The 27,907-nt window shown below is 41.9% G+C and overlaps 2 protein-coding genes across 2 annotated transcripts; both read left to right on the top strand.

Moving 5' to 3' along the window:
* The first annotated feature begins 34 nt into the window (after nucleotides 1-34).
* On the top strand, nucleotides 35-2,450 carry LOC131678879 (very long-chain specific acyl-CoA dehydrogenase, mitochondrial-like). The gene is made up of 3 exons (XM_058959297.1): nucleotides 35-174; nucleotides 293-1,961; nucleotides 2,026-2,450. The coding sequence occupies exons 1-3, from the start codon at nucleotides 107-109 to the stop codon at nucleotides 2,167-2,169; spliced, it is 1,881 nt and encodes a 626-aa protein (XP_058815280.1). The 5' UTR covers nucleotides 35-106; the 3' UTR covers nucleotides 2,170-2,450.
* On the top strand, nucleotides 2,418-26,963 carry LOC131678880 (very long-chain specific acyl-CoA dehydrogenase, mitochondrial-like). The gene is made up of 4 exons (XM_058959298.1): nucleotides 2,418-2,551; nucleotides 24,986-25,172; nucleotides 25,240-26,721; nucleotides 26,791-26,963. Exons 1-4 carry the CDS (start codon nucleotides 2,493-2,495, stop codon nucleotides 26,932-26,934), a joined length of 1,872 nt encoding a protein of 623 aa, XP_058815281.1. The 5' UTR covers nucleotides 2,418-2,492; the 3' UTR covers nucleotides 26,935-26,963.
* The last annotated feature ends 944 nt before the right edge of the window (nucleotides 26,964-27,907 follow it).

The following is a 27,907-nucleotide window of genomic DNA, read 5'->3' as shown; positions in this document are numbered from 1 at the left end:
ACCCCTCCTCAAATAGATGTATCAGTCAGGATCGGCTCTCAGTCTGTCGGCTACCTTTGCTGTGGTAATTTGGATAAGGGAACTTAAAAATTCTGAACAGTTCATTATGCTACGCTTAGCCACTCAATTAGTCAGACAGAACTCGAACCGGAATAATCTACTTACCACGGTTAGGTAATCTAACGTTTTAAATATGTAATTGTAATTGTTTATTAAGGGCTTTAACCAAATGGTCTTTCGCCTTTTAAAATATGTAATTAAAATATATATAACATATCTTAATGCGTGACAGATTTCTAACAGCAGCTGCTCAACCCAAACAAAATGCCGAACCAGATCTGCCAAACACATCTTTCATGTCGAATGTCTTCCGAGGGGATGTCGTACCGGTGCAGGTCTTTCCATACCCGGAACCTACGGAGGACCAGAAGGAGCTGATACACGATATGATAGATCCGATTCACAGATTCTTCCGCCACGAACACAACCCCATCGAAGCGGAGAGAAACGGCTGCCCGGATCCGGACACCGTGGATGCGATGTGGAAGATGGGTTTGTTCGGTACGGTAGCTCCCGCAGAGTACGGCGGACTGGGAGCATCGACTACAATGTACGCAACACTAGCAGATGCCGTCGGGGCGGTAGATCTGGGACTGGGAGTGTACATTGGAGCACATCAGAGTATTGGTTGGAAGGCTATACAGTTGTATGGGTCGGAAGAACAAAAGAAGAAGTACTTGCCACGGGTGACGAAGGGAAGAACGCTGGCGGCACTCGCCCTGACCGAGCCGAGTACGGGGTCAGATATAAATTCGGTCAAAATGAGAGCTGTTAGAAGTGGTTGTGGAAAGTATTATACGTTGAACGGTTCCAAAATTTGGATTTCCGGAGGAAATGAGGCCGGCATTTTTACAGTTTTTGCTCGGACCGAGGTGTTGGATGATAAATCGGGCGGGATCAAAGATAAGATTACTGCATTTATAGTGGAACGAGATTTTGAAGGTGTTTCCAGTGGTCCACCGGAGGAAAAGATGGGTATTGTAGTGTCGGGTACAAGTTCTGTGTTCTTCGACGATGTACGTGTCCCGGTGGAGAATGTTCTTGGTGGTGAAGGGAACGGGTTTAAGGTAGCTGTAACTACACTGAATACTGGCCGATTCGGAATGGGTGGAAGCATGTCCGGGATGATGCGAACGTGTATTCAGAAGGCAACGGAACATGCCACCAAGAGGGTTCAGTTTGGACGAAAATTGATAGACTTTGGTAACGTGCAAGAGAAGCTGGCTCGCATGGCTATGTACCAGTATGTGACGCAATCGATGGTCTACATGATCGTCGGTAATATCGACAGCAGTTTCAAGGACTATCAACTGGAAGCGGCTATTTCGAAGGTGTTTTCATCGGAGTCTGCATTCTTGGTGTGCGATGAAGCGATTCAAATTCTCGGTGGGAATGGATACATGAAGGGAAGTGGCTTGGAAAAGTTTCTTCGAGATGTCAGAGTTTTTCGAATCTTCGAGGGAGCCAATGACGTGCTGAGAATGTTTATTGCTCTTACTGGAGCGAAATATGCTGGTTCGCAGTTAAAGGAACTGCAGCGGGCAGTTGAAAAACCAGCTGCCAATTTGGGTTTGATTTTCAGGGAAGGATCTCGTCGCGTGGCTCGTACTATCGGAATCCAGAATGGGAACGATATAAGCGAATACGTCGCTGGTCCTCTCAAGGTATCGGCTCAGCGATGTACCGAGAGTGTAAAAATGTTTGGAAAAACAGTACAATCATGTTTGATAAAACATGGAAAGGGTATCGCAGAGCAGCAGTTTATTTTGAAACGATTGGCAGATAGCGCTATCGATATCTACGGCATGACTAGCGTGCTTTCACGTGCAACCAGAGCGATTGAAATAGGCCTACCTTCGGCAGAACATGAACAATTGCTGGCTATTGCATGGAGTGTCGAGGTAATTATAAATACCACATTTGTATAAAAAAAAAATAGTCAAAGTTTCTTTTTTGTTTTAATAGGCTAGTGATCGAGTTCACTCGAACCTTCAGCAGATTAATTCAGGGCACTTCTCGAAGTATTGCGACACATTGAGCAGAATCGCCCGAAACGTGAGTGACACTGGAGGAGTTGTACAGCAACTGCCACTTGAACCGTTGCAGTGAGCCATTCCGACTAAGTAACTTATCTCAACAAGCGCAACAGCACACGAACATATTCAAAATGCAGCGGGGGCCAATGTCCTCGCAGTTCAAAGGCTGTGACGAACGAACGGAACAATACCAAAGCCGAGCTTGATAAAAGATTGATGACATCACGTTTTACAGTGGATTATCGCTATCGGACACAGACAGAAATAAGCTCGAATAAAATTATGTACACGACTTTTGTAGTTCTTAGTATCTGCGGTTCAGTATCAGTGCTGTGAGCGAATCGGATAGATATAAGAAGTTCGCGTTCGTTGAAAAGTGATAAATTGATATTAGAAATGATTCGAACCGGAGCGACTGTGGTATCTAGAAGTACGATTCTAAAGCAAACTTCGCGGTAAGCTTATTGTTGATACAATTATATTTATTGGATTTTCTAGTTGTACCAGTATGTTATAATCCATAATAAATACATTCATACTAAATACTGTCTGCAGTAATTCACAGTCTTTTGCTATCAGAGTAACCCAAAACGCTGTATTGGGTAGTTTAATATTTTAGCCTAGAATAATTTTTTTTTGCATCTAATTTAAAAACAAATATCTATTTTAAACACTCATTCCTGAAAATGTGATCGGTCCCTTCAAACTCTGTTTATGAGAAGGTCTATCGACTATGAGCTTGGGTTTTACTTATGACTCACGAGGGGAAGAAAATTCTATGACTGGAATATATTTTGAATACTTAGTAACTTCCCTTTAGTGTTTTAGTCAGTCGTGGAAAAATATGTGCACATAATTAATAGACCTTTAAAATCCAACGGAAACCAGTTTAATTATCAAACGCCGAACACTCAAAACAATGGAAATAACCCGACATTTTGCAGGACACATGTGTGACTGCGTTATTTCGTAGATAAGAGTGCAACTGGACTTTGTACGTCGACGTATAAGTCCTCAGCACAACGAATGATAGCTACGCTGTGATCAGCAAATACATCGCTGATACAGTGAAGGCCACAGAACTGAATTTTATGACTCACCGAAAATGGTTGGATTATGGAATTCACTCAACGGCGCATTGGATTTTGTCGAAACTACGTTTAATCTTTCGTTATAAGGTAGGTCCGTCTTAAGACTACCCGGGACGCCCCTGGCCACTAGGTGAAAATAGGTGTAAAAAAATGTATACTAGAAGGGTTCACCAAGACTTTTTCAAAACTAAGTAGGACAGCAATGAAATTTGTACGGAGAAAACCTGTTTTAATCCAACATGCGGTGCATTTGTGCCTTTCTCAATCATGAACACGAGAATTTTATCGTTGTGTATATTCATTAAACAGTGTGTATATTACATTTTATTATAGATGCATGAGAACTGTACACTCAGGTTTTTTTTACGCGGGGGATACGAGCCGCGTAAATGAAAACCGCGTAAATGAAAACCGCGTAAATTTCAAAATCCGCGTAAATGAAAACCGCGTAAATGAAAACCGCGTAAATTTCAAAATCCGCGTAAATGAAAACCGCGTAAATTTCAAAATCCGCGTAAATGAAAACCGCGTAAATTTCAAAATCCGCGTAAATGAAAACCGCGTAAATTTCAAAAACCGCGTAAATGAAAACCGTGTAAATTTCAAAATCCGCGTAAATGAAAACCGCGTAAATTTCAAAACCCGCGTAAATGAAAACCGCGTAAATTTCAAAATCCGCGTAAAAAAACCGCGTAAAAAAATACCGCGCAAAAAAAACCGCGTAAAAAAAACTTGAGTGTACTACCCATGATCGCATATTTGTCCCGTTTTCTATAGGATTTCCTATCTTTATAGGACTGACTTGCAATCAGTATATACAAAAAAAGAAATCATTATTTGAGTTCTAAAATTTGTAAAAGAAAAAAGGCCAAATCGAGAACTTGAATCATCAGAACCAGTAAACAGCGCTTTGAGGCTTAGTTTGGTCGTGTTGAACAGCTGGTGGGAAAAGAAGGTTAATTTTCAGTTCCGGCTTATATGGGAATTTCATATGTAACCCGAGGCACAGTGGAAAAAAATGGACCCAAAAATGCAACTTTTTTGCAAAGGTTGGATGACGTTTACCACGAAAGATGTTTCTTATGTAAAAATGAAAAATTGATTGCTAGTATTTACAACGACCGCACGGTACGCTATCATACCCGTTTTGCCTCAATTCCCCTTTTTGTTTGAGTTTATTTTCACAACTGAATATATAACTCGGAGGAAAGTTTAACACGGTTGACCAACATTAGTATTTCTTATGTAAAAAAGTCCAGAGAATCGATTGACGATAATTGGAATAATCTCACCAAACGTATATACCCATTTTACCCCAATTCTTCACAAAACTAATGTTTGCAGTTAATCCTGGCTGTATATTTCGGTAAAAGGCTATATGCTGATCAAAAGTGGTAATTCTTATGTACAAAAGTTTAGGTTACCCACCAAACCAGTAAGCACTAAAGTAAGAAGCATATCGACTATATAAGAGTTGTCCAATGTTTATAAGCTTTATATGGACTTTACAAATGTTTATAAGCTGCATAGCAGCTTTACAAATGTTTATAAGTTTTATACAAGCTTTGCGAATGTTTATAAGCATTACGAACATTAAGCATTAAAATAGACAGTATATGGGTATATGCAGCTATACTTTAGAGCCTAAAAACCCTGTAGTTGTAAGCCGTAAGCGGTAGTCAGCGATGCCGTTATAATGCCGTTAATACTTGACATTTCTATTAATCTAAAGCAATGAAATCCAAATCAAAACAAGTATGATATGGCGTATGATATGATATGGCGCACTTTGTAAGCTCAAGAAAAACCTTATCGGCATCGGGGATTTGTCACAAACAAATTAGAGTTAACTAAATCTTTATGCCATAAAATACGAAACTGCGATGAATAAATTTTAGTTTAGTGTAGGAAGGGAAGTAATTTCAAAAATAAAATTCCCAAAACCATGCTTCTGTTCGTCGGTGAGTGAAATCAACTTCCAATCGAAACAAAAATCGTTCGATTTAAGAACGGCAAATATCATTTATATAACCAAATGCCCAAATGGATAAAACAGTAAGCGCACTGGAACAACTCATTCCCCATATCTTCTAGAAGCAGAAGTTCGAGCCTGAATCAAACGCTGTATAGAAAAATTCAAACACATGTGGCAGATAGACCATGAAAGATAGAAAGAGAGAAAAACAGCTTTTCCTTCATTTTCGCTTTGTTTTTTTTTTCAACCCGTGGGTTCTACCCATTACACAATATGTTTTGACATTCCTCCATAGGCGCGGTGGAAAAGTGGGAGTAGGCTGTATATCAGCCGAATATTTCGCCAAAAGTGGCTTTTGAACAGCACTATGTACAATATGGTGCCTATAAGCTCAGTTACCTTGTTCTATACGCGACTATAGAACCGAATTGATGCCATTTTTACGGCTTAGTGGTTACTTGGGTATCGTTTAAATATAGTTAGACTGACCGCCCGAATCGTGTGTACCAGTTTTACCCCAATTCCTCCCATAACTCAAGTACAAAGTTAAACCTGGCTCTACATTTCCGAAAGAGACTGAAGGCGGTTTTTTTTCAATTTGTTTATTTGATAAGGCACGTATGCGTTAACTTAAAGGTGCCATTTTTTCATTGTTTTACATTTTGAATTTCTTAAAACTAGGGGGTTACACATTTCAATATTATTTTGTTTTTATATAATGAAACTAAAAAAAATTTACAGCTAACTTATACATATACAAGAGGGTATAATATAATATTCGTAAGATTTGGGGGACGGGTCATTTTGTGTGTTCTTTGTATAGTAATTCACTTTATGATTTTTAGAAGGGAGATTGTAGGAGAAATTAATTATTAACTAAGCGGAACATTTTACAAGCTTATTAACTAGAAATAACTAGAAAGAGTGGTTCAAGATTAAGGGGAATTAATTAGGGCTATTTTAAAGTAGTGGTACTGTTGGGCATTTCTTAACGAGATTAAATATTGATCAACTAAAACTAAGCACTTAAGTTTTGGGAATATATTCAAGGGGAGAAGGGGGTGAAGTCATACATCTGTGTATCAGAGACATGGGAGGGAGAGCGGACAAGACTGAACGGGGGGGGTGAGATATAAACTTTCAGTTTCCGGCATCAGGAATTAACGGCCAGGATTACAGATTCGAACGGATTGATCAACTAACACTAGAAGATAGGGGGCACATAAGTTTTGGGAAGATATTCAAGGGGAGAAGGGGTGAACTCATACATCTGTGTATCAGAAACATGGGAGAGAGGGTGGACAAGGCTGAACGGGGGGGGGGATACAAACTTTCAGTTTCTGGCATCAGGAATCAACGACCAGGATTACAGATTCGAACGGATGTATTAAGTATTGGGACGCCGGGCGGTTTTCCTCGAGCCGGCAGGGGTTCCTCCAGACGATTTCGTAGTACGGCTCAGATACGGATCGGGAACACACCGCGCTGCGTGTGTGATGTTGTACTGTAGATCTCGTGTTGTTGGTTCATTCGACAGATGTTTTGTCTCGTCTTGGAGTCGTATCAAACCATCGTTGGGGTACGGTAGGCGGAAGAGGGCACTTCTGGGAATAATAAGAGAAAAGATAGGGGCATTTAAATTTGGATATTGATGGTTTTGAGGAACGTGTATATAAGGGACATGTAGAGAATATCGCGGCTTGCTAGTACATCTCGAACCGGGACATTGGGTGATCTTCCTCGGGCCCGAAGGGAATCGAATAGTTGAGATCTGGCAGAACAGTACTCGGCGCATGCCCAGACAACATGTTCGATTTCGTGATAACCGTTGCCACAAGCGCAGATACCGCTATCCACGAGCCCAATACGCCGGAGATGTGCGTCCAGCGTGTAGTGATTGGACATGAGCCGAGACATCACGCGAATGAAATCCCGACCCACATCCATCCCTCTGAACCAAGGTTTCGTCGATACCTTAGGGATTATCGAATGTAGCCACCTTCCCAGTTCACCATTGCTCCATGAAGTTTGCCACCTTTCGAGGGTTCTCTGATGAGTGATACTGAAAAATTCGCTGAAGCTAATTGGTCTTTCATATATGTCACCTTGTAAAGCGCCCGCCTTAGCTAAAGAGTCCGCTTCTTCATTACCTGGAATGGAGCAATGCGAGGGAACCCAAACTAAGGTAATCTTGTACGATCTTACAGACAAAGCACGCAGGCGCTCCCAGATTTTCCCCAGAAAATATGGAATGTGCTTTCTAGGTTTCATTGAACGGAGAGCCTCGATTGAGCTGAGGCTATCCGAGACAATAAAGTAATGATCGGTGGGCAAAGTATCAATGATCCCAAGGGTATACTGAATAGCAGCAAGTTCTGCGACGTAAACTGAAGCAGGATCATTGAGTTTGAATGAGGCGGTGAGGTTTTGATTGAATATACCGAAGCCAGTGGAGCCGTCGAGGCTTGACCCGTCGGTGTAAAACATCTTGTTGCAGTCGACTTCTCGAAATTTACTATGAAAGATGCTTGGGATCACTTGCGGACGTATGTGATCCGGGATTCCACGAATCTCGTCTTTCATGGATGTGTCGAAGAATACAGTTGAATCAGAAGCATGAAAGAGATTGACACGGTTGGGATAGTATGAAGAAGGATTGATATTTTGTGCCATGTAATCGAAGTACAAGGACATAAATCGGGTTTGAGAATTGAGCTCGACAAGCCTTTCGAAATTTGCAATTACTAACGGGTTCAAGATATCGCATCGAATGAGCAATCGATATGAGAGTTCCCAAAATCCATTTTTCAGCGGAAGGACGCCCGCCAGCACTTCTAAACTCATCGTATGTGTCGAGTGCATGCAACCCAAAGCAATACGCAAACAACAATATTGGATTCGCTCTAGTTTGATGAAATGTATGTTCGCAGCGGAGCGGAAACAGAAACTCCCGTACTCCATCACCGACAATATTGTTGTTTGGTACAGCCTGATCAGGTCTCCTGGTTGGGCACCCCACCATGTTCCGGTTATTGTACGGAGAAAGTTGATCCTTTGCTGGCACTTCTGTTTCAGATACCTAATGTGACATCCCCAGGTTCCTTTAGAGTCGAACCAGACCCCGAGATATTTGAAAGTTGAAACCTGAGCAATAGTTTGACCCATTAATTGAAGCTGTAGTTGCGCTGGTTCACGCTTCCTTGAAAATACGACTAGCTCAGTTTTCTCCGTGGAGAACTCGATACCTAGCTGGAGGGCCCAAGCAGACAAATTGTCCAAGGTATCTTGCAATGGTCCTTGCAGATCGACGGTTTTGGGACCTGTAATAGAGACCACACCGTCATCTGCAAGCTGCCTTAGCGTGCAGGAATTGACAAGACATTCGTCAATGTCATTCACGTAAAAGTTATAGAGAAGGGGGCTTAGACATGAGCCCTGGGGAAGACCCATGTAGCTAATTCGTGATGTCGATAAATCACCATGCGAAAAATGCATATGTTTTTCAGACAGCAAGTTTAGCAAAAAGTTGTTTAGAGTCGGTGAAAGACCATGCTGGTGCAGCTTCTCAGAAAGAATTTTGATAGAAACTGAATCAAAAGCCCTTTTTATATCTAGGAAAACTGATGCCATCTGCTCTTTGCTAGCATAAGCCATTTGAATTTCTGTTGAGAGCAACGCAAGACAATCGTTCGTCCCTTTGCCTTTGCGGAAACCAAATTGTGTATCTGACAGTAAGCCATTTGCTTCAACCCAATTATCGAGGCGAAACAAGATCATTTTCTCGAACAACTTTCGGATACAGGACAGCATTGCAATCGGTCGATACGAGTTGTGGTCGGAGGCTGGTTTTCCTGGTTTTTTAATGGCGATGACCTTCACTTGCCTCCAGTCATGAGGGACAATATTACCCTCAAGAAACTTATTAAATAAATTCAACAAGCGTCTCTTGGCAGAGTCTGGCAGATTCTTTAACAAGTTAAATTTGATTCTGTCTGGCCCTGGAGCTTTATTGTTACATGATAAGAGAGCAAGTGAGAACTCCACCATCGAAAACGGTGTTTCGTTCGCGTTATTGTGAGGGGATGCGGCGCGGTAGATCTTCTGTGCCGGAGCGGAATCCGGACAAACCTTCTTGGCAAAATCGAATATCCAACGGTTTGAATATTCCACGCTCTCATTGGTACTGTTTCGGTTTCGTAAGCGCCGGGCCGTACTCCAAAGAGTGCTCATCGATGTTTCTCTCGTTAGTCCGTCGACGAACCGGCGCCAGTAGCTATGTTTTTTGGCTTTTATCAAACTCTTCATGCGCGTTTCCGCCATCGCGTACTGTCGGTAGCTAGCTGACAGCCCGTCGTCCCGGAAGGTCTTATACGCAGCGGCCTTCTCCGCGTACACGTCTGAGCACTCTTTGTCCCACCATGGATTGGGAGGACGCCCGCGTGAATTCGCGTCTGGTACGCGTTTAGTCTGAGCTTGAATCGCGGTATCAAGAATCAAGCCAGCCAGGAACCCGTACTCTTCCTCCGGAGGAAGCTCTTGTGTCGATTCTACTTTTTCGGATATCGCGGACGCGTAGCTCTTCCAATCAATATTTCGTGTGAGGTCATACGAAACATTGATTGTATTCGGTGGCCCTGAACCGTTAGCAATATTAATTACGATTGGCAGATGGTCGCTGCCGTGGGGATCAGAGACTACCTTCCACATGCAATCTAACCGCAGCGATGTCGAGCAGAGGGACAGGTCTAAGGCGCTCGGACGCGCTGGAGGGGCAGGAATCCGTGTCATTTCACCCGTATTCAAAATGGTCATATTGAAGTTGTCGCAAAGCTCATGGAGTAGGGTAGATCGATTATCGTCATGAAGGCAACCCCATGCCGTGCCGTGGGAGTTGAAGTCACCTAAAACTAGCCTCGGTGCGGGGAGGAGTTCCGCAATATCGCAAAGCCGTCGGTGGCTAACTGAGGCTCTAGGGGGGATGTAGGTGGAAGCAATGCAAAGGTCTTTGCCTTTAATTCTGGTTTGGCAAGCGACAACTTCAATGCCTGGTGTCGAGGGGAGGTCGATCCGATTGAAAGAATAGCACTTTTTGATCCCCAAAAGTACTCCTCCGTAAGAGTCTTCTCGATCCAAGCGAATAATATTAAAATCGTGAAAGTGTAGGGTTATTTCTGAAGTGAGCCATGTCTCGCATAGGGCAAATGCATCGCATTTCAAATTATTTAGTAAGATTTTAAACGAATCGATTTTCGGGATAATACTTCTGCAATTCCACTGTAGAACAGTGATTAAATCCTTGACCTCGTTCGATGAATTAGCCATCGAAGGATACAATCGCTAAAAGGAGGGGCCATTTCGCAGTGAACTGCATCAAGAATGTTTTTACTGCGGGGAGAAAGCTTATCAAGATGCTTCTAAGGGGGTCAGAAATGTTCAACGCTGTAAGAATACGGTCCACAATGTCAGAGAAATTTATTAAGCCAGCACTGTTTTCTTTCTCTGGCTGAGATATGGGAACACTTGGGGTTTTTGATGTTCCTGGAAGTGCTGGGAACTCCTTTTCTGAGCTCAGGTTACTGAGACCGGGAGCGACTTGCTTCGGTTTTACAACAGTACTTCCTTGAGTAGTTATTTTAGGGGGACCATGAAGAGACACCTTCTGGCCTTTACGACGAAGCTTGGAAGAGGAAATGTTCTTCCTTTTTCTACTACTTCTAGGCACAGCAGAAGATGTTCCCTCCTGGGGTTCATCACAGTCGCCTTCGTCAGTAGACAAGTTGGTAAAGATGTTCGTAGAGACAGGTGGCGTAGCTATCTTAAGCATTTCTGCAAAAGATCGCTTAGAGCGTCCCTGAAGGGAACGCTTAAGATTTTGCTCGCGCTGTTTGTACGCGGGACATGAAGGGAGATCATGTGGGTTTCCCCCACAGTAGAGACACTTTTCGACATCTCTACCACAGGAATCATCCGCATGATTCCCACCGCATTTCCCACACCGGGCTTTATTGCTACAATGGGAGGCTGTGTGTCCCAATTGTTTGCAATTAGTACAGTTCATGACCCGCGGCACAAAGAGGCGAACAGGTAGACGAACCTTGTCAAAGAGGAGGTAATTGGGCAGGGCAGAGCCGGCGAAGGTCACCCGATAAGAGTCTGAGTTGACGTATGTTTTCTTGCCGTCAGCTGCGACTGATGCTGAATGCAAACGTTTGCATTCCAGTATCTTCACTGGCTTAAGCATGGGGTCTTTGAAACAGCCAGTCCCATATTTTAGCAGGTCCTCGCAATTCAGACTCGAATCGGAAACGACCCCACTGACTTCAACCCTGCTAGCTGGAATATACACCCTGTACTCCCTCGTAAAGGGCTCGTAGCCAGCAATATCGTTTGCCTGAGTTGAACTGTTAACAACCACCCGAAGCTTATCAGGGCGAATTTTCGATATTTCTGTCACGGCCGAATACCGGTCTGTCAGAACGCGAGAAATCTGCAATAGATTCAAACACTTTTTTTCTTTGGTCCGAAAGAAGATCACAAATGGCCCGGTGGCCGAGCTCGGATATACTTTGAGCCGGGGAGCCGATTTTGTTTCGACGTCCATCTCACCTTGAGACGAACCGCCGTCAGGGGAAGTCATTTTTGCACGGGCCTATTGCCCAGTGCACGTTATTAAGACAACCAAGAAGGGGAAACGAAAACTAATACTTAGCTTGTGTAGGTAACGGTATCCAGACGGCTTACTAGAAGAACACTGCTTCACGTCACTGACCGGCGAACGGTACAGAAACAAAAACACAAAAGAAGGGAAAAAAAACTGAAACCTCAACTAGGTAGAGTGTGCAAATAACCTTGAACGCGGATTAACACTATTTGTCGCTATAGAGTGTACGGATCGATGACAAAAGACTTCTATCTCGACTGAGTGCTCGATAACCAGACTGAATGCGGTTGATCAAAGTTAGTATTCCTGATGCAAAAAATTCTGCGGCTTCAATTTTAAATAGAATGACCGCACGAAACGTGTGTACCCGTTTTACCCCAACTCTTCCCATATCTAAAGTGGGATATTAAACCTGGCTGTGCTTCTCGAAAAGAGACTGAATGTGGCTGATGAAAAGAGGTAATTCTTATGTAGAAAAATCCGGGGAATCTGTTGAAGATAGTTAGAACGATTGCACGAAACGTTTGCATCCGTTTTACCCAATTATTCACATAATACAAGTGTGGAGATATACCTTACTCAACATTTCAAAAAGAGGCTGAAAGCGGCTGATCAAAAGTAATTTTTAATTTTAAAAAAAAAAAAAAAAGATGGGTGGGTAATGTCTAGGACATAACCAGAGTGTCGTGACTACTCGTTTGACTTGTAATTCAAATCGAATGAATGAAATATGTGGGAATGTTTCAAGTTATTCTTTATAATAATTATGGTGGTTCTGAAAAGAACCTTTGTTCTTGGCGTATGCGTTGATAGGGGATGCGCTGGATTCTAAGCTCGTTGAGACATTCATTCATGAAATGAACAATTTTCTTGCTTTGAAATATCAATGTTAAAATCTCTCGAAACAACCATCGGAATCTTTTTCGTACAGAAATGAACACGCTTGGCGAAAAACTAGGGGCGGGTAATGTCCGGGACATAACCGCGATGCTCATATTCTTAAAATTCTGCTTGTATCGCCTTCAAATGGCTAAATTTTGCGCATTAAGTTCGATTCACCGGGCTCAGCGAAATTTTCCTGGGGATCCCGTTCGTTAGTATATTCAGCAAAACAATTTTATTACCGAGTTCTCCGCGTTGAATACAGGTCAATAATTTCATATAATGATTTCAACATGCAGACAATGTACATGTATGACAGGTGGGAGTGTTCTGAAGTGGTTTTAGTGGAGGTAACAACATAAAATCATGTATTGGACATTTTACAATGATTCTCCTTAACCCTGAAAAACCACGGGGTTGGCAGCAGAGGGTTAAGTTGTTTGGAAGAGATGACAGTTAATATATGATAACTAAAGATACAAAATTGTTCTATAAATTGCAAAGTTATTGCCGTGTTAACCTGAAAATTTGTCATTTTATTCATATAGGAACAATCATTGAAATTATGTCAATTTATGCTTTGCAAGATTTGAAATAACTTCGAAGTGTGGTCACGACACCCCTGTTATGTCTTATACATTACCAACCCATCTTTTCATCATTCGTTTTGGTGTAGCTTTCGCTTAGTGGCAGAGTTGCCACATTCACTGATTTTCTTGGAAGGATTTGCAAAAACCTTCGGGTTTGTAGATTAGAAAAACATTTTATTATGATTCACTGGTAACAGTACAGAATTAACAAGCGCAAACTTAGTACTAGTTAATAAAAGAAACTTTCTAATTAAATTCTTTTTCCATTTTGCATTCGTCCTAATAAGTATGTTGATACAAGACGAGAATCTTTTGAAACAATTCAAACCTTGCCGACGATTGTTTTTACTGCGTACATACATCTTTCCCCTTTCGCAGCTCACACCGAATGAGTACGCTTTGCAGCCTTCGATATTTTGGTGGCAATTTTAGTGGAAGTTACTACCGCCTTTTCAGCGACTGCGTTTCTTAGCCTTTGGCTTTTTGGACTTCTCACCGCCACCAACGTTTTTCTTCTCTCCGGTGGTAGCCGATTTGATTGGTCGTCCGATACAGCTTCTTACGACCACGCACGTCTGTTATGCACTGCGTCTTACACACGTCTGGCTTTGAGAAAAGCTGCGACACCCCTATTTATAGGTTTTATCATTAATATATATATATATATATATATATATATATATATATATATATATATATATATATATATATATATATATATAAATATATATATATATATATATATATATATATATATATATATATATATATATATATATATATATATATATATATATATATATACATATATATATATATATATATATATATATATATATATATATATATATATATATATATATATATATATATATATATATATATATATATATATATATATATATATATATATAAACTTTTCATTATTTTATTGTTCATTTGCTGCACCATTTTGACGGCTCTGTGCGGGATGGGCTGAAAATTTTCACTTTTCCGAGTCGTTTTCGAAAGAATTTTCAAAACACTATTTTTCCGTAGATAATGAATGTCCTACATATTCCAAAATTTAATACACCATTGGTACAAATATTTTCGACAAAATGCCGAAGAAATTGATTAAATCCATTCAGTACAACAAAAGATATAAGCATTCAAAATCTTACATCATTTTTCTTCCGAAATTTTGAAAAGGGGCCCCTATATTGAAAGGTAAGTCGTTAGTCACGACAAAAGTTCAGGTAATCGATTTTGAAGATAGTTCGAATCTATTGCCTTGTACGCAGCTCACCTGGGTTCGATTGCCAACCCCGCATGTAGGGCTAGAGATTTCTCCAAAAGAGATTTATCTAACCCGAAAAGTGGCGAATGAACCTAAGATTAAACCCTCTATAATGAAAATAAAAAAGAAATGTACTGCCAATCATTTATTTATTTATTTATAATTGATATCAACAGACACAGTGTGGTCCTAATGATAATTTCTTAATCTATTTAAAAAGTCAAATTGTAATCTGCTACGTGGAGTGTGAAAATCAAACTCGGATGACACTCTGTTGAAGGTCCGCTGCAAACCAATGATGGCACCGTTAACTCCATAGTTAGTCCGGCGAAGAGGTAATCGGAGGAATAAATTATTGCGAAGGGCACGAGGGTGAACGTTCATATTTGTCACACTGAGAAGCTCAGGGCAGTCAATTCGATCTTGCAAAATATTTCAAGCAGTAAATATCTGAAAAGTGCTTAGATATTCTCATTATGAATCCCAAACAGCGTGATGCCTTTGCGACAATATAGCTGATATGCTGTTTAAACGTCAGTTGTTCATCGAGAAAAACTCCGAGATCTTTGACACAATTCGCTCTGTCAATCATGGATTCAGCTAGACAGTATTCGAAACAATTGGCGTTTTTTTCCTCGAGAACGTAATGACCACACATTTCTTGGGGTTTAGGGTCATTCGGTTGATCTCGCACCATTCCGCAAAGGTTACCAGTTGGCGTTGAAGAAAAGCTGCATCATCAGTATTCCGGATTCTATGGTATAACTTGAGGTCGTCGGCGAAAGACAACCGTGGTCCTTCTAAACAAAAGTTGACGTCGTTGAAATACAGAAGGAAAATCAATGGACAGAGATGGCTGCCTTGCGGAATACCAGATGAAGCGAAGAACTCTTCGGATACACAATCACCTATCTTGACTGCTAGACGACGATCACTGAGATACGATTGCATCCAACGGAGAATATTAGTACCAAAGTCAAGTCTATCCAACTTTGCCACTACAATAACGTGATTAGTCTTGTCAAAAGCAGCTGAAAGGTCCGTGTAGATAACGTCAGTTTGAAGGCCGTCCGACATGGCATCTGTCACATATGTTGTGAAAGACAGAAGATTCGTAGATGTTGAACGTTTCGGCATAAATCCATGCTGAGTCTCGGAGATATACTACTTGCAGTGGCTGGAGATGGGTTCCAACTCAACCATTTCAAACAACTTAGGAACTGCGCTTAGCGTTGTAATACCACCGTAGTTGTCAACTACTTTTTTATCACCTTTTTTGTAAACTGGAAACATGAAGGAGGATTTCCAGAGTTCGGGAAATACTCCGGTTGTTAGCGACAATTGAAACAAATGACAAAGAGGTTCAATTAGACCGGCAGAGCATTTTTTAGAATAATAGTTAGTATACCATCTGGGCCTGCCGAGGTTGAAGCCTTCATTTTTCCAATCGCCAGTTGTACCATATTATTGTCGATATTGATAGGGTTCAAAGACTGGTATGATTGAGGTGCATTGAGAGCGGTCCGTGTCAGTTACTCATTGGAGAAAACACTCGCGAACTTTTCAGAGAATAGTTGACAAATCTCCTGTAATCTAGAGCTCATGCGTCCTCCATAGCTCATCATTGAAGGCAACCCGGATTCCTTTCTTTGCCCGTTTACATGCTTCCAGAATGTTTTAGGTTCGGACTTCAACTTACGTTGGACGTTTCGCAAGTAATCGGCATGGCAACTCTTCGATGTCTTTTTATAGACTTGGTTAACATGAACGTAGTGTTGTCGCAGCACGTAGCCCCCAAACTTGGAGTACTTCTTCAGAGCGGCTCTTTTAGTCGCTTTTAACCGTCTCTGCTCGGCAGTGTGCCACGCTGGGTGCTTAGATTGAAGGCCACTTCTTTTGGGTACAGAGCGATCGATAGCACAGCTCATAACATTGGAGAAGGTCTGCACTGCAACGCTGACATCATCATTGTCGAGAATTTCAGTCCAGTGGATATTCGACAGGAAGTCAATAATGCTATTATAGTCGGCTTTTCTAAAGTTATAGCTGACGGTGTCAGAAGCATTGCAGTCATGCTGCACTCGAATCGCTTCAAGCACCATATGCAGGGGAGGGTGGTGTCTAACAATCGGGGGAACGGTGTTCCGGTAATTTTTGGCGCGTAGTCAGATTTGCTCGAAAAACAGAGATCAAGGATTCTGTTGTTCTCGTTCACCACATTATTCGTTTGGCGCAGCAGATTTAGACTGTAGCAGTCACGCAAGCTGATGATACCAGCATGAAAAGATGACAGTTCGGGATCAGTGAACATAAATCCGTCAGAAACAGAGCGCAATTTTAATCCGGAGAAATTGAAATCACCAACAATCAGGATCTCATCAACCGGGCTCGCTTGAGCGGAAATCCGTTCCAGTGACTCAGTATGTAAATCAATCTATGTCAAATCCCGAGTGCGGTCCGGTGGAAGATAAACCACGCAAAGAAAAAGTGCGTAGCCAGCCAGTTTACTCGCACCCATACCTGCTCGACACAGACCCCCAAAGTATCCTCAATCAGTTGCGCTTTCAATCAACGATGGATAGCCACAAATACCCCGCCGCCGGTAGCCTTGAGACTGAAAACATCCAACATCCAACAACAAATGCTTGCACTGACAGAGTGCTATCGCTAAGACACGTCTCTGTGAGGGCGGTTATGTCGAAGCATTCATCCGAACTTGCTACCAAATAATCGTCGATTCCTGAATTCATACCGCCGGCTTTCTGGTAATATATTTGTAGATTCGAATGCCGCGATTGATTGGAAGTGAGGAGCTGATCAATGCTTGCAATAACAAAATCAGGTTCGTACTTGCCGTTGGTATCGATTTGGAAGACCTCTTCACCACTCCTGCACACAGGACCGGGACGACTGGCGAACACTGGCTGCAATGGCTCGACTGCGGCAGGGTGATCAAGGGCTTCCATAGTGCAGCTGCAGTGCGTCCCAGGTTGCGATGAGTCATACCAGTATAGCATAGAGTGCTTAGTCCTTCTGTGATCGTTGTAGAGCCGAATGTGCTATGAAAAGACGTACTCGTTACGATGGGATCAAAATTTTGTTTTTGACATTGAAGATTCACAGCGACAGTAGAGTTGTGTTCATCAGCAAACTGTAAGTGAACTTTACATTGAGGGCGTGCAGCATCCTGTATTGCTTCGGAAAGGACATATACCCTTCTTGGCTTTACCTGACACAGAAGAAGTCGCCGATTCGTCAGGTAGACCGAGATCGCTCGCCGGGGTACAAGAAGTTGGACAGACGAGTTTATCCGGGATTGCTTGGCGCTACTGTCCACCAGCAGATGGATTCTTCTCCGCAGCAATCCAGATGAGTGGTCGTCGAATTTTTGAATTGGTGAGAAATTCACGGAAGTAGATGTTCTCCGGCCAAGTGTCTTTGGACAGAGCCTTATCCCTGTATGATTTGCTAACGCCAACTTTGAAAGTAATGAAGCTCAGAGATGAGAGATCCTTGTCCTTAGGAACTAGACGAACTATTCTCGGTTGCAGATTCTCCCCCAGACAATCTTTCACAAGGGTAGAAACTTCATCATCCGTCGTGCTGGGATCGAATGCTGACAAGTAAACCCATAACAGCTCCTCAGGTGGTGAAATTGTTTTATTGTTTTAAACGCAGCCTTGGATCCACGAATATAAGGAATTTTTGTTTTGAGCGAATCATCTTCGCGTTTGCGCTTAGGCGTTTCCAAGCCGTTATAGTTGGGGATAGCGATTTTGAGTCAACTTTAACCGAGAGAGCATTGATGACATCTTTCAAATCGGCTATGTCATTCTTTATAGATTTCAGGGAACTGTCGTCAGGCACTATGTCCACGACATGTGATTCGATCAGAATCATTAACCACTTTCGAGCAGTTGTTACAAGCCATGCTTTTGATGTAGAAATAACGCCTAGCGGGTATGCAATATGCGCAGGAAAACTCTAACGGGTAACGTGCGTCAATGGAAGCGAACTTGCACGCATCGTGTGACAACTCAGCTACCCACCAGAAGATGTCGCTTTTGGCAAAAAAAATGAGCGTAACGTACTGTGCAGTGATAATGTCAAGTGAAAACAAAAACTATCACTTTGACGAATCAACACAACCAGATATAATCGTGCTTGAAGTCACGAAATTTCAGTGCACTCGTACGACCGAATAACTCGATAAACAGATAAAACAAGAATAAAAAGAATCGCGAATGTAAAACACTAAAAAGTTCAAAAGAAAACTATCAGCTGTACTGATGATCGGAATATAGCAAACAGTGATGCCAATAACATAAGCATTAGTTTCTTTAGCGCAGCAGAGTAGTTTTCTGTATATCGAGAGTTTGAAAAAAATGAAAAAAATAACAGATAATTATTTCGGAAAGCTTGAGCCTCCTATTTTATGGATCGTTTTTTTTTGGGGTAAAAACACAATTATTTTCAAGACGCTCACCATTTTTGTGCGAAATGAGCGTACGAGATTATTCGGGATTCCCCCTATTCCATCAACCACCGTTCAGTGGCTTGCGGCTACGCACACGATTGCACACACCACAGCAAAAAAAATACATGAAGCATCGACAGCTTTTTTTTAAACATTGACGGTCTGAATTACCTCGAGCAGAGCTTAAAAAATTGACATCCCTACGTGAACGGAAACGAAATTTAATTCATGCCCGCCGCGCTGAATGAAATTTTTGGATTCGTTCTCCCGACGCAGCGCATTCAGGTTCGGACATGTTCGGTTTCAGAAGCAAACTGAATTTTGTTTCTATGCTAACTCAAATCCACACAAATCCCCGACTACATACGGGGAACGTGCCATTTGAGCCAATATATTCTGATTCCTGGTGCTAGCTCTGAGAGGGATTATTGGGCAAAAGTTGATCAGATATAGATTACGCAGCTCACTTATGCTCGAACATGTAGAAGATGCCAACTTCTGCCTTCAACCCGTCCACATATTAACAAATGAATGCTTTGGTTGGTGAATGAATTTATATTTCCTCTGCATTCAAGTATTCAATTCTGCATGAAATTTCAGTCAGTTGGAAAGTTAATAAACGAGGGAGGCGATGAATCTGAATGTTGGATTTTTTCTGGTCTAGACAACGTCCAAATGGTCGACGGTAAACCTGCCTCTGCATCATTCCTCCTTGGCCAAGACACTTTTCGTCCTCAAACAACGTCATGCAACTATGAATTATGATTAACACTTGTATATTCTGTCAGTATACTGCTGCCTTATGCAAATGCTGTTAAGAGAAACGTTACACAATATGTTTCCTGTTATCTTGAAATTGCCATTAAAATCAGAGCCGTAGCGTGCGGTTGGCCGGGTTAAGACATAAAATATGTCAGGATAGGAGCATCATTGGCAAGTACACAAAAAATTACTATTTGAAAATTGAACTAAAAAGAAAGCCAAAACAGACAGCAAAACGGATCATAACTGAAACTCTACCCAAGGCGCCAGAAGACTACGCTACGGTCCTGTTAGTCTAGAATACACAACGAACAAGACAAAGACTTCAGATTTAAACAAAAATAGCGAAAATTATTGCGAACTTTGTCCGCTCGTTTTCTCACTTTCATAGGAACAAGGGTACAAAACTGTGGTCATGGGCAGTAAAGCAAGCCACCTTTTTTAAATCTATAGCAAAGATCTTAGAGTAAGCTAGATCAATTTTCATCGAGAAGATAACCCCATGCCCTACCTTGAAAAATTGAAGTCGATGACGGGAGGAGTTCCGCAATATCACAAAGTTGCCGATTCCCAACCTAGGTTCAACTTAGGTTTGGATATGTGGCAGAGCTTTCTTTTGCTGGTATATTTGGTGGCCTTTCAAAAGAGAAAAAAATATTGTTACATAGACCCGTTGCTTGTAATTAGTGCAATACTGCATGTGTGACGCGCGGCACAAACAACCGATGATACAGACGATCCTTATCGAGGAAGACGCAAAACAGTCTCGCACGGTGCGCTTCTCACTCAATATCTTCGCTCACTGGAGCAAGGGGTTATTAAAACAGCCAATCCCGTCCCTCAGTAGAACCACGCATGCCAAGTTCAAATCGATAACTACACCATCGATCTCAACTTTGTTTGTGGGCCTGTAAACGCTGTAGTTTTTCATAAAAGTATTGTCGCCAGTGACGTCATTTGTTTGCTTTAGACAAAATATCGCAATTCTCAGTTTTTTTAGGCGAACTTTCCAGATATCTGACACAGCTGAATATTTCTGTGTTCTGCGGAATATTAGAATACTTCGCGGACTATCCGAAAGAAGATCGCATGTGGTCGAACTCAGTTCAATGTGTTTGATTTAAAATGGAAATTTTTGGCGACGAATCTTGTCCGACATCCATTTTAGGATCATTTGGGTTAATTCAGGAGAGTTTATTTAGAGCCAGACGCAAAGTGAAAACTGAAGAATTTGAAGAACAATCTGAATTTGATAGTAAAGGAATAACGCGGTCACCTATACGATATATAGCTGGATTCAACCTATTTTATTAGAAACTGAAACGAAGAAAATGTAAAAATCTTAATCAGCAATAGATCATAACTGCATATTTGTTTCATTTGCTTGTGAGTGGGTGCAATCTGGAATATAACCGAAATGCTGTAAATCATATCTAATGAAATGCATCGTAATCAACAATCCACCAATCAGTTCCTAAAATTGTCTCCTCAGTATACTTGATATACGATAGAGTGCCAATATTTAGTTTTCCTGAAATTTCAAACCGGGCACATCAAGTTTTGGAAAAAGGAAGCCAAAGTAAACACCAAAGAGGCGCAAAACTGAGACCACGCTACGGCTCTGATTCTAAATGTTCAATACTAACAATTAGGCGGATAAAAAGTCGATTTTTTTGCCCACTACACCAGACGCCCCCCTTAATCTTCATTATCAACCATCGCTTGTCTAATTGACGAAACTGAGAACAATTTGGTGCCTTCAACTCCTTTAGGATAAAGCGTGCTTCGTTGTAGTTGAACAATTGTCGCACGTCCTTGCTACAATGGCGACTGGCAAAATCTGGCCAGAACGCAACTAGACCATCACAGGACTTAATTAATTGTGAAGATTGTTTGACTTGGCATCCCATTCTTAACACTTCCAAATTAATAGTTTTATCCGCCACAAAACGCTGACTTTCTTGCTACAGGAACAGATTCCTTGCCACACCTTTTTTTGTAAAAGCAAACTAGAATCTGTTAGGGAAATTGTCGAGATGTTTAAAATTGGCTTTCGCATAAGGTTCATTGTCGTTCAAAACACATCCATTAAACTACATCACCATCGTTACGGGTGTTTAATAAAAATTGAGAATTTTTTCAGTCAAGTAGTTGAAAAACAAAAAGAAATTTTCAAACGAATTCAGTATTTTTGATTAAAAACATGTTTATTCTTAAAAAAAAACGTCAAAAAAGGGCTCTGGTCAGCCATATGACGCAACTTAGTCGCGATGCTCTGACAAGAGTGCTGGACGGCACTGACGTCCATCTTCCGAATACAATTCCGGATCCTGTGGTCAACTGCTTCGTATCTTTGGCCCGCCAATTATATCCGCATGATGCTCCTTTAAGAACGGCAGAAGATTTTTTCAAAAACACTCCTCCTGGTACACTTATTGATTGAAGGTCAGACGGCTCGACTTGAACCACGGCTTTGAAATCCCTCTGTCCGATATAGCGATGTACAGCATAACTTCCGACAGATGATGTTCTCCATCTTGAGGTTTCGGTGTATCAAAGTATGGGAGCAGTGATATTTTCGGCCGGCGTCACGCAAACTCGTTCCGTCCTTGTTGTCGAATAGCTTTTTCAACGCTTCGTTCTTCTCCTTCGTCATTATCTTCACCGGACGGCCGCTACCGGCCTTCCGCTCCACGCTCAGAGATGCCAGGATCCGGTAAACTGTACTCACGGGCACGTTTTCGTCTCGAAAGGTGTCTACCGTAAACTTTTTTTTCAAGATGACCACGCGTTTCGTAAAACCGTACAATACGCTCGTGGAGTGCTCGCTGTTTCGACGCCATCTTTAATTAAACTGACAGCACCCGAGCGAAAAGAAATATGCCACCGATTTCTAGAGAGTCCGAAGAGCAATTCTCTTCAAGTGAAAAAATTACGCTCTTTACTTTAATTTCAGAAAGGTATTGAAATCATTCTCATTTTTTATTGAACACCCGCTACAACATACATGCTCGGATATTGACCGTGGTTTGTTGACTGGGGCTTCAGGTTGGCCATCTGCTGCTGCTTGACCATTCCATTTGCCTTCTCCTTCGCTCGTGTTTGCGCTCTAGTGGTTGTCGCGAGAGCAGCTTTGGTTATCACTATTAGATGCTTGGTGCTTTTTGTGTTTTCGAGTGACTCTGGTATACCCGTCTTCTTTAATGCTTAATCTTAACCTTTCCTAGGTATGTTAGTTATTACTTTAAGGATACTGTAAACTATTGTTTGTCTGGCAATTATTTTTCGGCCAGTTCTTTTGAATCATCAGATGTCGAAGGCTATTTATTAGAGTTGGTTGTAGTAGATATTTTTTTTAACTTGTTTTGGCGTATGGCTAGTGTGCCGTCTGGTTACAGAACTGACATGGACATGTGGGCGTCTTCCCAGAGTATGTGCATAGCGTTCTTTGGAAGTATTTAATGCCATGTAAGAACGAGGTGGCTTTACAGAATCCAGAAGTTAATCGAAAGGCCCGACAATTCGAATTCGATCAACCGGAAGCTTGTATATATAGTTTAGTTGGACTTCAGAAAAAAACATAATTAATATTTTGAAAACAAAAATTAATCAATTTAAAGGGCGAACACGAAATTATTGCGACACATTCAACAGGGCATAACTTTTTTACAATTACATTACAAATTACAAAAATCAACCAAATTTTGCACACTTTCTCATTGATGTGTATTGTTTACATGCTGTCAAACTCGAAGTCGTGTTTTTCGATTCAACGAAAATGGAGGTGAACCAACGCGAGTCGAGAGAACAAATTCTTTCCAAACACCTGGAATTTCCTGACCAGTCGCACCGGCAGTTGGGAAAAATATTGAACATTCACCATTCAACCGTCTCCAGAGTGTTGAAGCGGTTCCAGGAGCGGTTGACGTTGGACCACGGCAAAGGAGCTGGAAGAAAACCGGAACCGGAGAACAAAAAGACGGAGGGAAAGGTGAAGCGGATGATTAAAGCAAATCCCAACGTCTCAAGCCGTGATTTAGCTAAAAAGATCGGCATGCCGCAGAGCTACGTCCAGAATGCAAAGAAGAGAGCTGGACTACATACATACAAGGTACAGAACTTCCCAAACCGCGACGAGCGGCAACAATCGACGGCTAAAACTCGGGCACGGAAGCTCTACGAGAAGATGCTGACAAAATATGGCTGCTGTGTGATGGACGACGAAACGTATATAAAAGCCGATTTTAGGCAAATTCCGGGGTTGGAGTTTTTCACCGTTCTATGTGGACGACAAATTTAAGAAGAAGAAAATATCGAAGTTCTCCTCCAAATATCTCATTTGGCAGGCCATCTGCTCTTGCGGACTGAGGAGTGAGCCTTTCGTGACAAAGGGCACAGTAAATGGCGAGATCTACAAATCTGAGTGCCTCGAGAAGCGCCTTTTGCCGTTCTTGCAGCAGCACGACGAAGCTCCGTTATTTTGGCCAGATTTGGCATCATACCACTATTCTAAAAGTGTCCTGGAGTGGTATGAGGCCAATTCTGTCCATTTTGTTCCAAAGGACATGAATCCGCCAAACTGTCCGGAGCTGCGCCCGGTGGAGCAGTACTGGGCAATGATGAAGCGGGAACTTCGGAAGAGCAAGAACACAGTCAAAGACGAGAAGGACATGTTAAGAAAATGGAAAAAAAAAACTGAGAAACTGGTACCGGATGACACTGTAAAGACTTTGATGGAGGGCATCAAGCGGAAATGCGTTCAATTTTACACTCAAGGCTCCATCGATTAACTTTTCTTTTGATTTTTGAAGTAAATATATGTATAAAACTACATGACAATGACATTTTCGGTGTCGCAAAAATTTCGTGTTCGCCCTTTAGACATATTCTTGTTTGTCTAAATTTTGATAGTAATATCTTTTAGTCAACGTATAAGTCTACAGCACTCGTAAATACTCCGACTATCTCCGACTATATTGCACTACTATACCTGATTTATCGTTTACATAAGAAATCTCTATACCAACGATTTGTTAATATCATCCTTCAAAATATATTTGAATGTAATTTGTATAAATTAAACATCGATAAAGCGATATTCCCAACATGCTATTCATTTATTGTGCATTTCAATCTGATTATTTTAACAAAACTCAATCACTTACATTACAGATATCTTCAAACGAGTCTAGCACGGCGATCCAACGCCAACAAACAAACCGTCAACACCTCCTTCATGGTTAACATCTTCCGAGGAGAAATCCACCCCCTCCAGGTATTCCCCTATCCGGAGGCAGCAGACCAGGAACAAAAGGAATACATCCAATCGATTGCACAACCAGTCCAACGATTTTTTACCGTTTGTACCCATTACTCAAGTAAAAAAAACACCACTTAAACTTTCAAAGTCTCAATTCATTCCTTAGGAACGATATGATCCGGCGGAAAGCGAAAGACTCGGTCACCCCCCGCAGGCTGTCTTGGACGAGCTGTGGGAAACGGGAGGATACGGACTGATGGCACCGGAGGAATACGGTGGGTTGAACATGTCAAACACTGGATACGCGACAATGGGTTCCGTTGTTGGAGCGGTGGATCTCGGATTAGCGGTTGTGCTCGGAGCTCATCAGAGTATCGGTTGGAAGGGAATCCTGTTGTACGGAAGCGATGAGCAGAAACGAAAGTATCTACCGATGGTAACTACTGGGCGAACAGTTGCCGCATTCGCCCTGACCGAACCCGGATCCGGCTCGGACGCTGGTTCAATCCGGTCCCGGGCGGTGAAGAGTGCTTGTGGCAAATATTATACACTCAACGGGTCGAAGCTTTGGATTACTGGAGGTGGTATAGCGGATGTGTTAACTGTGTTCGCTAGAACTGAAGTGACGGACTCGAAAACCGGACAGAAGAAAGACAAGGTTACTGCTTTCGTTGTCGAGCGAAGTTTCGGAGGGGTAACCAGCGGACCTCCGGAGGATAAAATGGGAATTCGTTGTACAAACACTACCGAAGTTTATTTTGACGATGTTAAAATTCCGGTTGAAAACGTCCTTGGAGGAGAAGGCAATGGATTCAAGGTAGCGATGAATATTTTGAACAATGGCAGATTTGGCATGGCTGCCACTTTGGCAGGCACAATGATTGCCTGTATTGCTAAAGCAACTGAACACGCCAACAGTCGCATTCAATTTGGAAAGAACATCAAAGAATTCGGGAATGTGCAGGAAAAAATGGCACGTATGACTATTCTGCAGTACGTGACGCAGTCCATGGGGTTCATGGTTGCAGGGAATATGGATCATGGTTCGAAAGATTTTCATCTGGAAGCAGCCATTTCGAAGATATTTTCCTCGGAAGCAGCGTGGCACGTTTGCGATGAAGCTATCCAAATTTTGGGTGGAAACGGTTTTATGAAGGGTACCGGACTTGAAAAAGTCCTGCGAGATATAAGGATTTATCGGATATTTGAAGGCGCCAATGATGTTCTGAGGTTGTTCGTTGCTTTATCCGGAATACAGTACGCCGGATCACACTTGAAGGAACTTCAACTTGCCTTTAAGAACCCAACAGCGAACCTGGGACTTATATTCAAAGAAGGTTCCCGTAGAGTTGCTCGAAGCTTCGGCGTCGGGGGATCCGACTTAGGCCCCTTTGTAGTAGAACCATTGAAGGAATCGGCGAATCTGTGTGCGGAATCAATCGATTCGTTTTCGTTGGCCGTGGAGGCACTGCTTTTCAAGTACGGGAAACGGGTAGTTGAGGAACAGTTTCTTCTGATCCGATTGGCTGATAGTGCAATCGATATCTACGCGATGGTGAACGTATTGTCGCGAGCCTCACGGGCCGTAAGAAACAATCTACCGTCCGCTGAGCAGGAAGTGCTTATGGCAAAGGTTTGGTGTGTTCAGGTATGGTGGTACAGAATTCCGGCCAAATAGGTATATTGTAATTGTTCTCTTTTTTGTAATCCATTGTAGGCGAGCGGTCGTGTACAGAACAACTTGAAACAGATCAACAAGAGAGTCTACCTGGAAAGCTTTACTGCAATGTCGCAGATTGCGCGGAAGGTTTGTGAAAACGGGGGTGTAGTCCACAAGCTACCGTTGGAAATAGAATTATAAAGTATACCAATTCAGCTGAAGGCGAAATAAAGCACAAAAAGATACTTGTCTTTCGATTTTGGTGGATAAATTCTGCCGACGCATGGTTCGGTTGTCTTTTAGTGCAATTTTCTGAAGAGATTACAAACATGTCTCGTCAGTGCGCTAACTACTACTAGCACCTATGAACTCAGGGCAATAAATGTTAAACTAACGGATCTCATCTTTATCATCACCGTGACTAAACAATCCGGGTGCTCAGAATTATAACCGAATGTATTTTAGATTTTCAGGTTTCTCGATATTGAGCCCCCATTCTTCAGCCACCGTAAGTGACTGTCGTAAGCGCATGAACAGCTATTACATACAGCCAACGGTTGCGGAATCTTCCCCACAGTCGACGACCTCTTTCAGGTTCTCTGCGAAGCATTACTTTGGCGGGTCTCTCTTTTCACGCTACGTGCCCTACAGTGAGTTTAATCTGCCGTGTTTTATCTGCCGTGTTTTATCTGCCGTGTTTTATCCGCCTTCCGATACACGGTGTTTTAAAACGTGTTATGTGTTTCGATACCGCAAGCAACTTTGTAGAAGATTCCAAGAAGATAGGAGAATGTCCAGAAAAGTTATCACGAAAAAATTTATTTTAAGGGGTCTTCCAAATAATATGTTCCATAACTTTCAAACTATTAAAGCTAGATATATAGTGTCTTCTGCAATTTCTGTTGTAGTAACATTTTCTACAACTTTGCCGAAGACACAAAGTCTCTATCTTAATTAGTTCGGAAAATAAATTTCGTATTTTACTTATAGGTGAATTAATCATTGAACGATATACTCCTGTGGATGCGCAATCATAAGAGCAATAACTTCTCCGAGCAAACTATACTTTTAAAGTTAAAAGTTTAGACGCTATTAATGTTTATCACGAAAACGACGTTTGAAAACAATGCACTCCGGTCCCAAAGCTGTATTTAGGAAGACAAAACTGTTTGCG

This window comes from Topomyia yanbarensis, chromosome 2 (assembly GCF_030247195.1).
Source record: "Topomyia yanbarensis strain Yona2022 chromosome 2, ASM3024719v1, whole genome shotgun sequence".
NCBI classification, from domain to species: Eukaryota; Metazoa; Arthropoda; class Insecta; order Diptera; family Culicidae; genus Topomyia; species Topomyia yanbarensis.
The sequence above is the reverse complement of the archived record's forward strand: the minus strand, read 5'-3'. Positions and strand labels throughout refer to the sequence as shown.

Excerpts from the sequence above, each read along its gene's own strand:
- LOC131678879 (XM_058959297.1), top strand. The coding sequence starts at position 107 with ATGCTACGCTTAGCCACTCAATTAGTCAGACAGAACTCGAACCGGAAT. Across the intron at positions 175-292 it reads AATCTACTTACCACGGTTAG|ATTTCTAACAGCAGCTGCTC; the intron begins GTAATCTAACGT and ends AATGCGTGACAG. Across the intron at positions 1,962-2,025 it reads CTATTGCATGGAGTGTCGAG|GCTAGTGATCGAGTTCACTC; the intron begins GTAATTATAAAT and ends TTGTTTTAATAG.
- LOC131678880 (XM_058959298.1), top strand. The coding sequence starts at position 2,493 with ATGATTCGAACCGGAGCGACTGTGGTATCTAGAAGTACGATTCTAAAG. Across the intron at positions 2,552-24,985 it reads ATTCTAAAGCAAACTTCGCG|ATATCTTCAAACGAGTCTAG; the intron begins GTAAGCTTATTG and ends CTTACATTACAG. Across the intron at positions 26,722-26,790 it reads CAAAGGTTTGGTGTGTTCAG|GCGAGCGGTCGTGTACAGAA; the intron begins GTATGGTGGTAC and ends AATCCATTGTAG.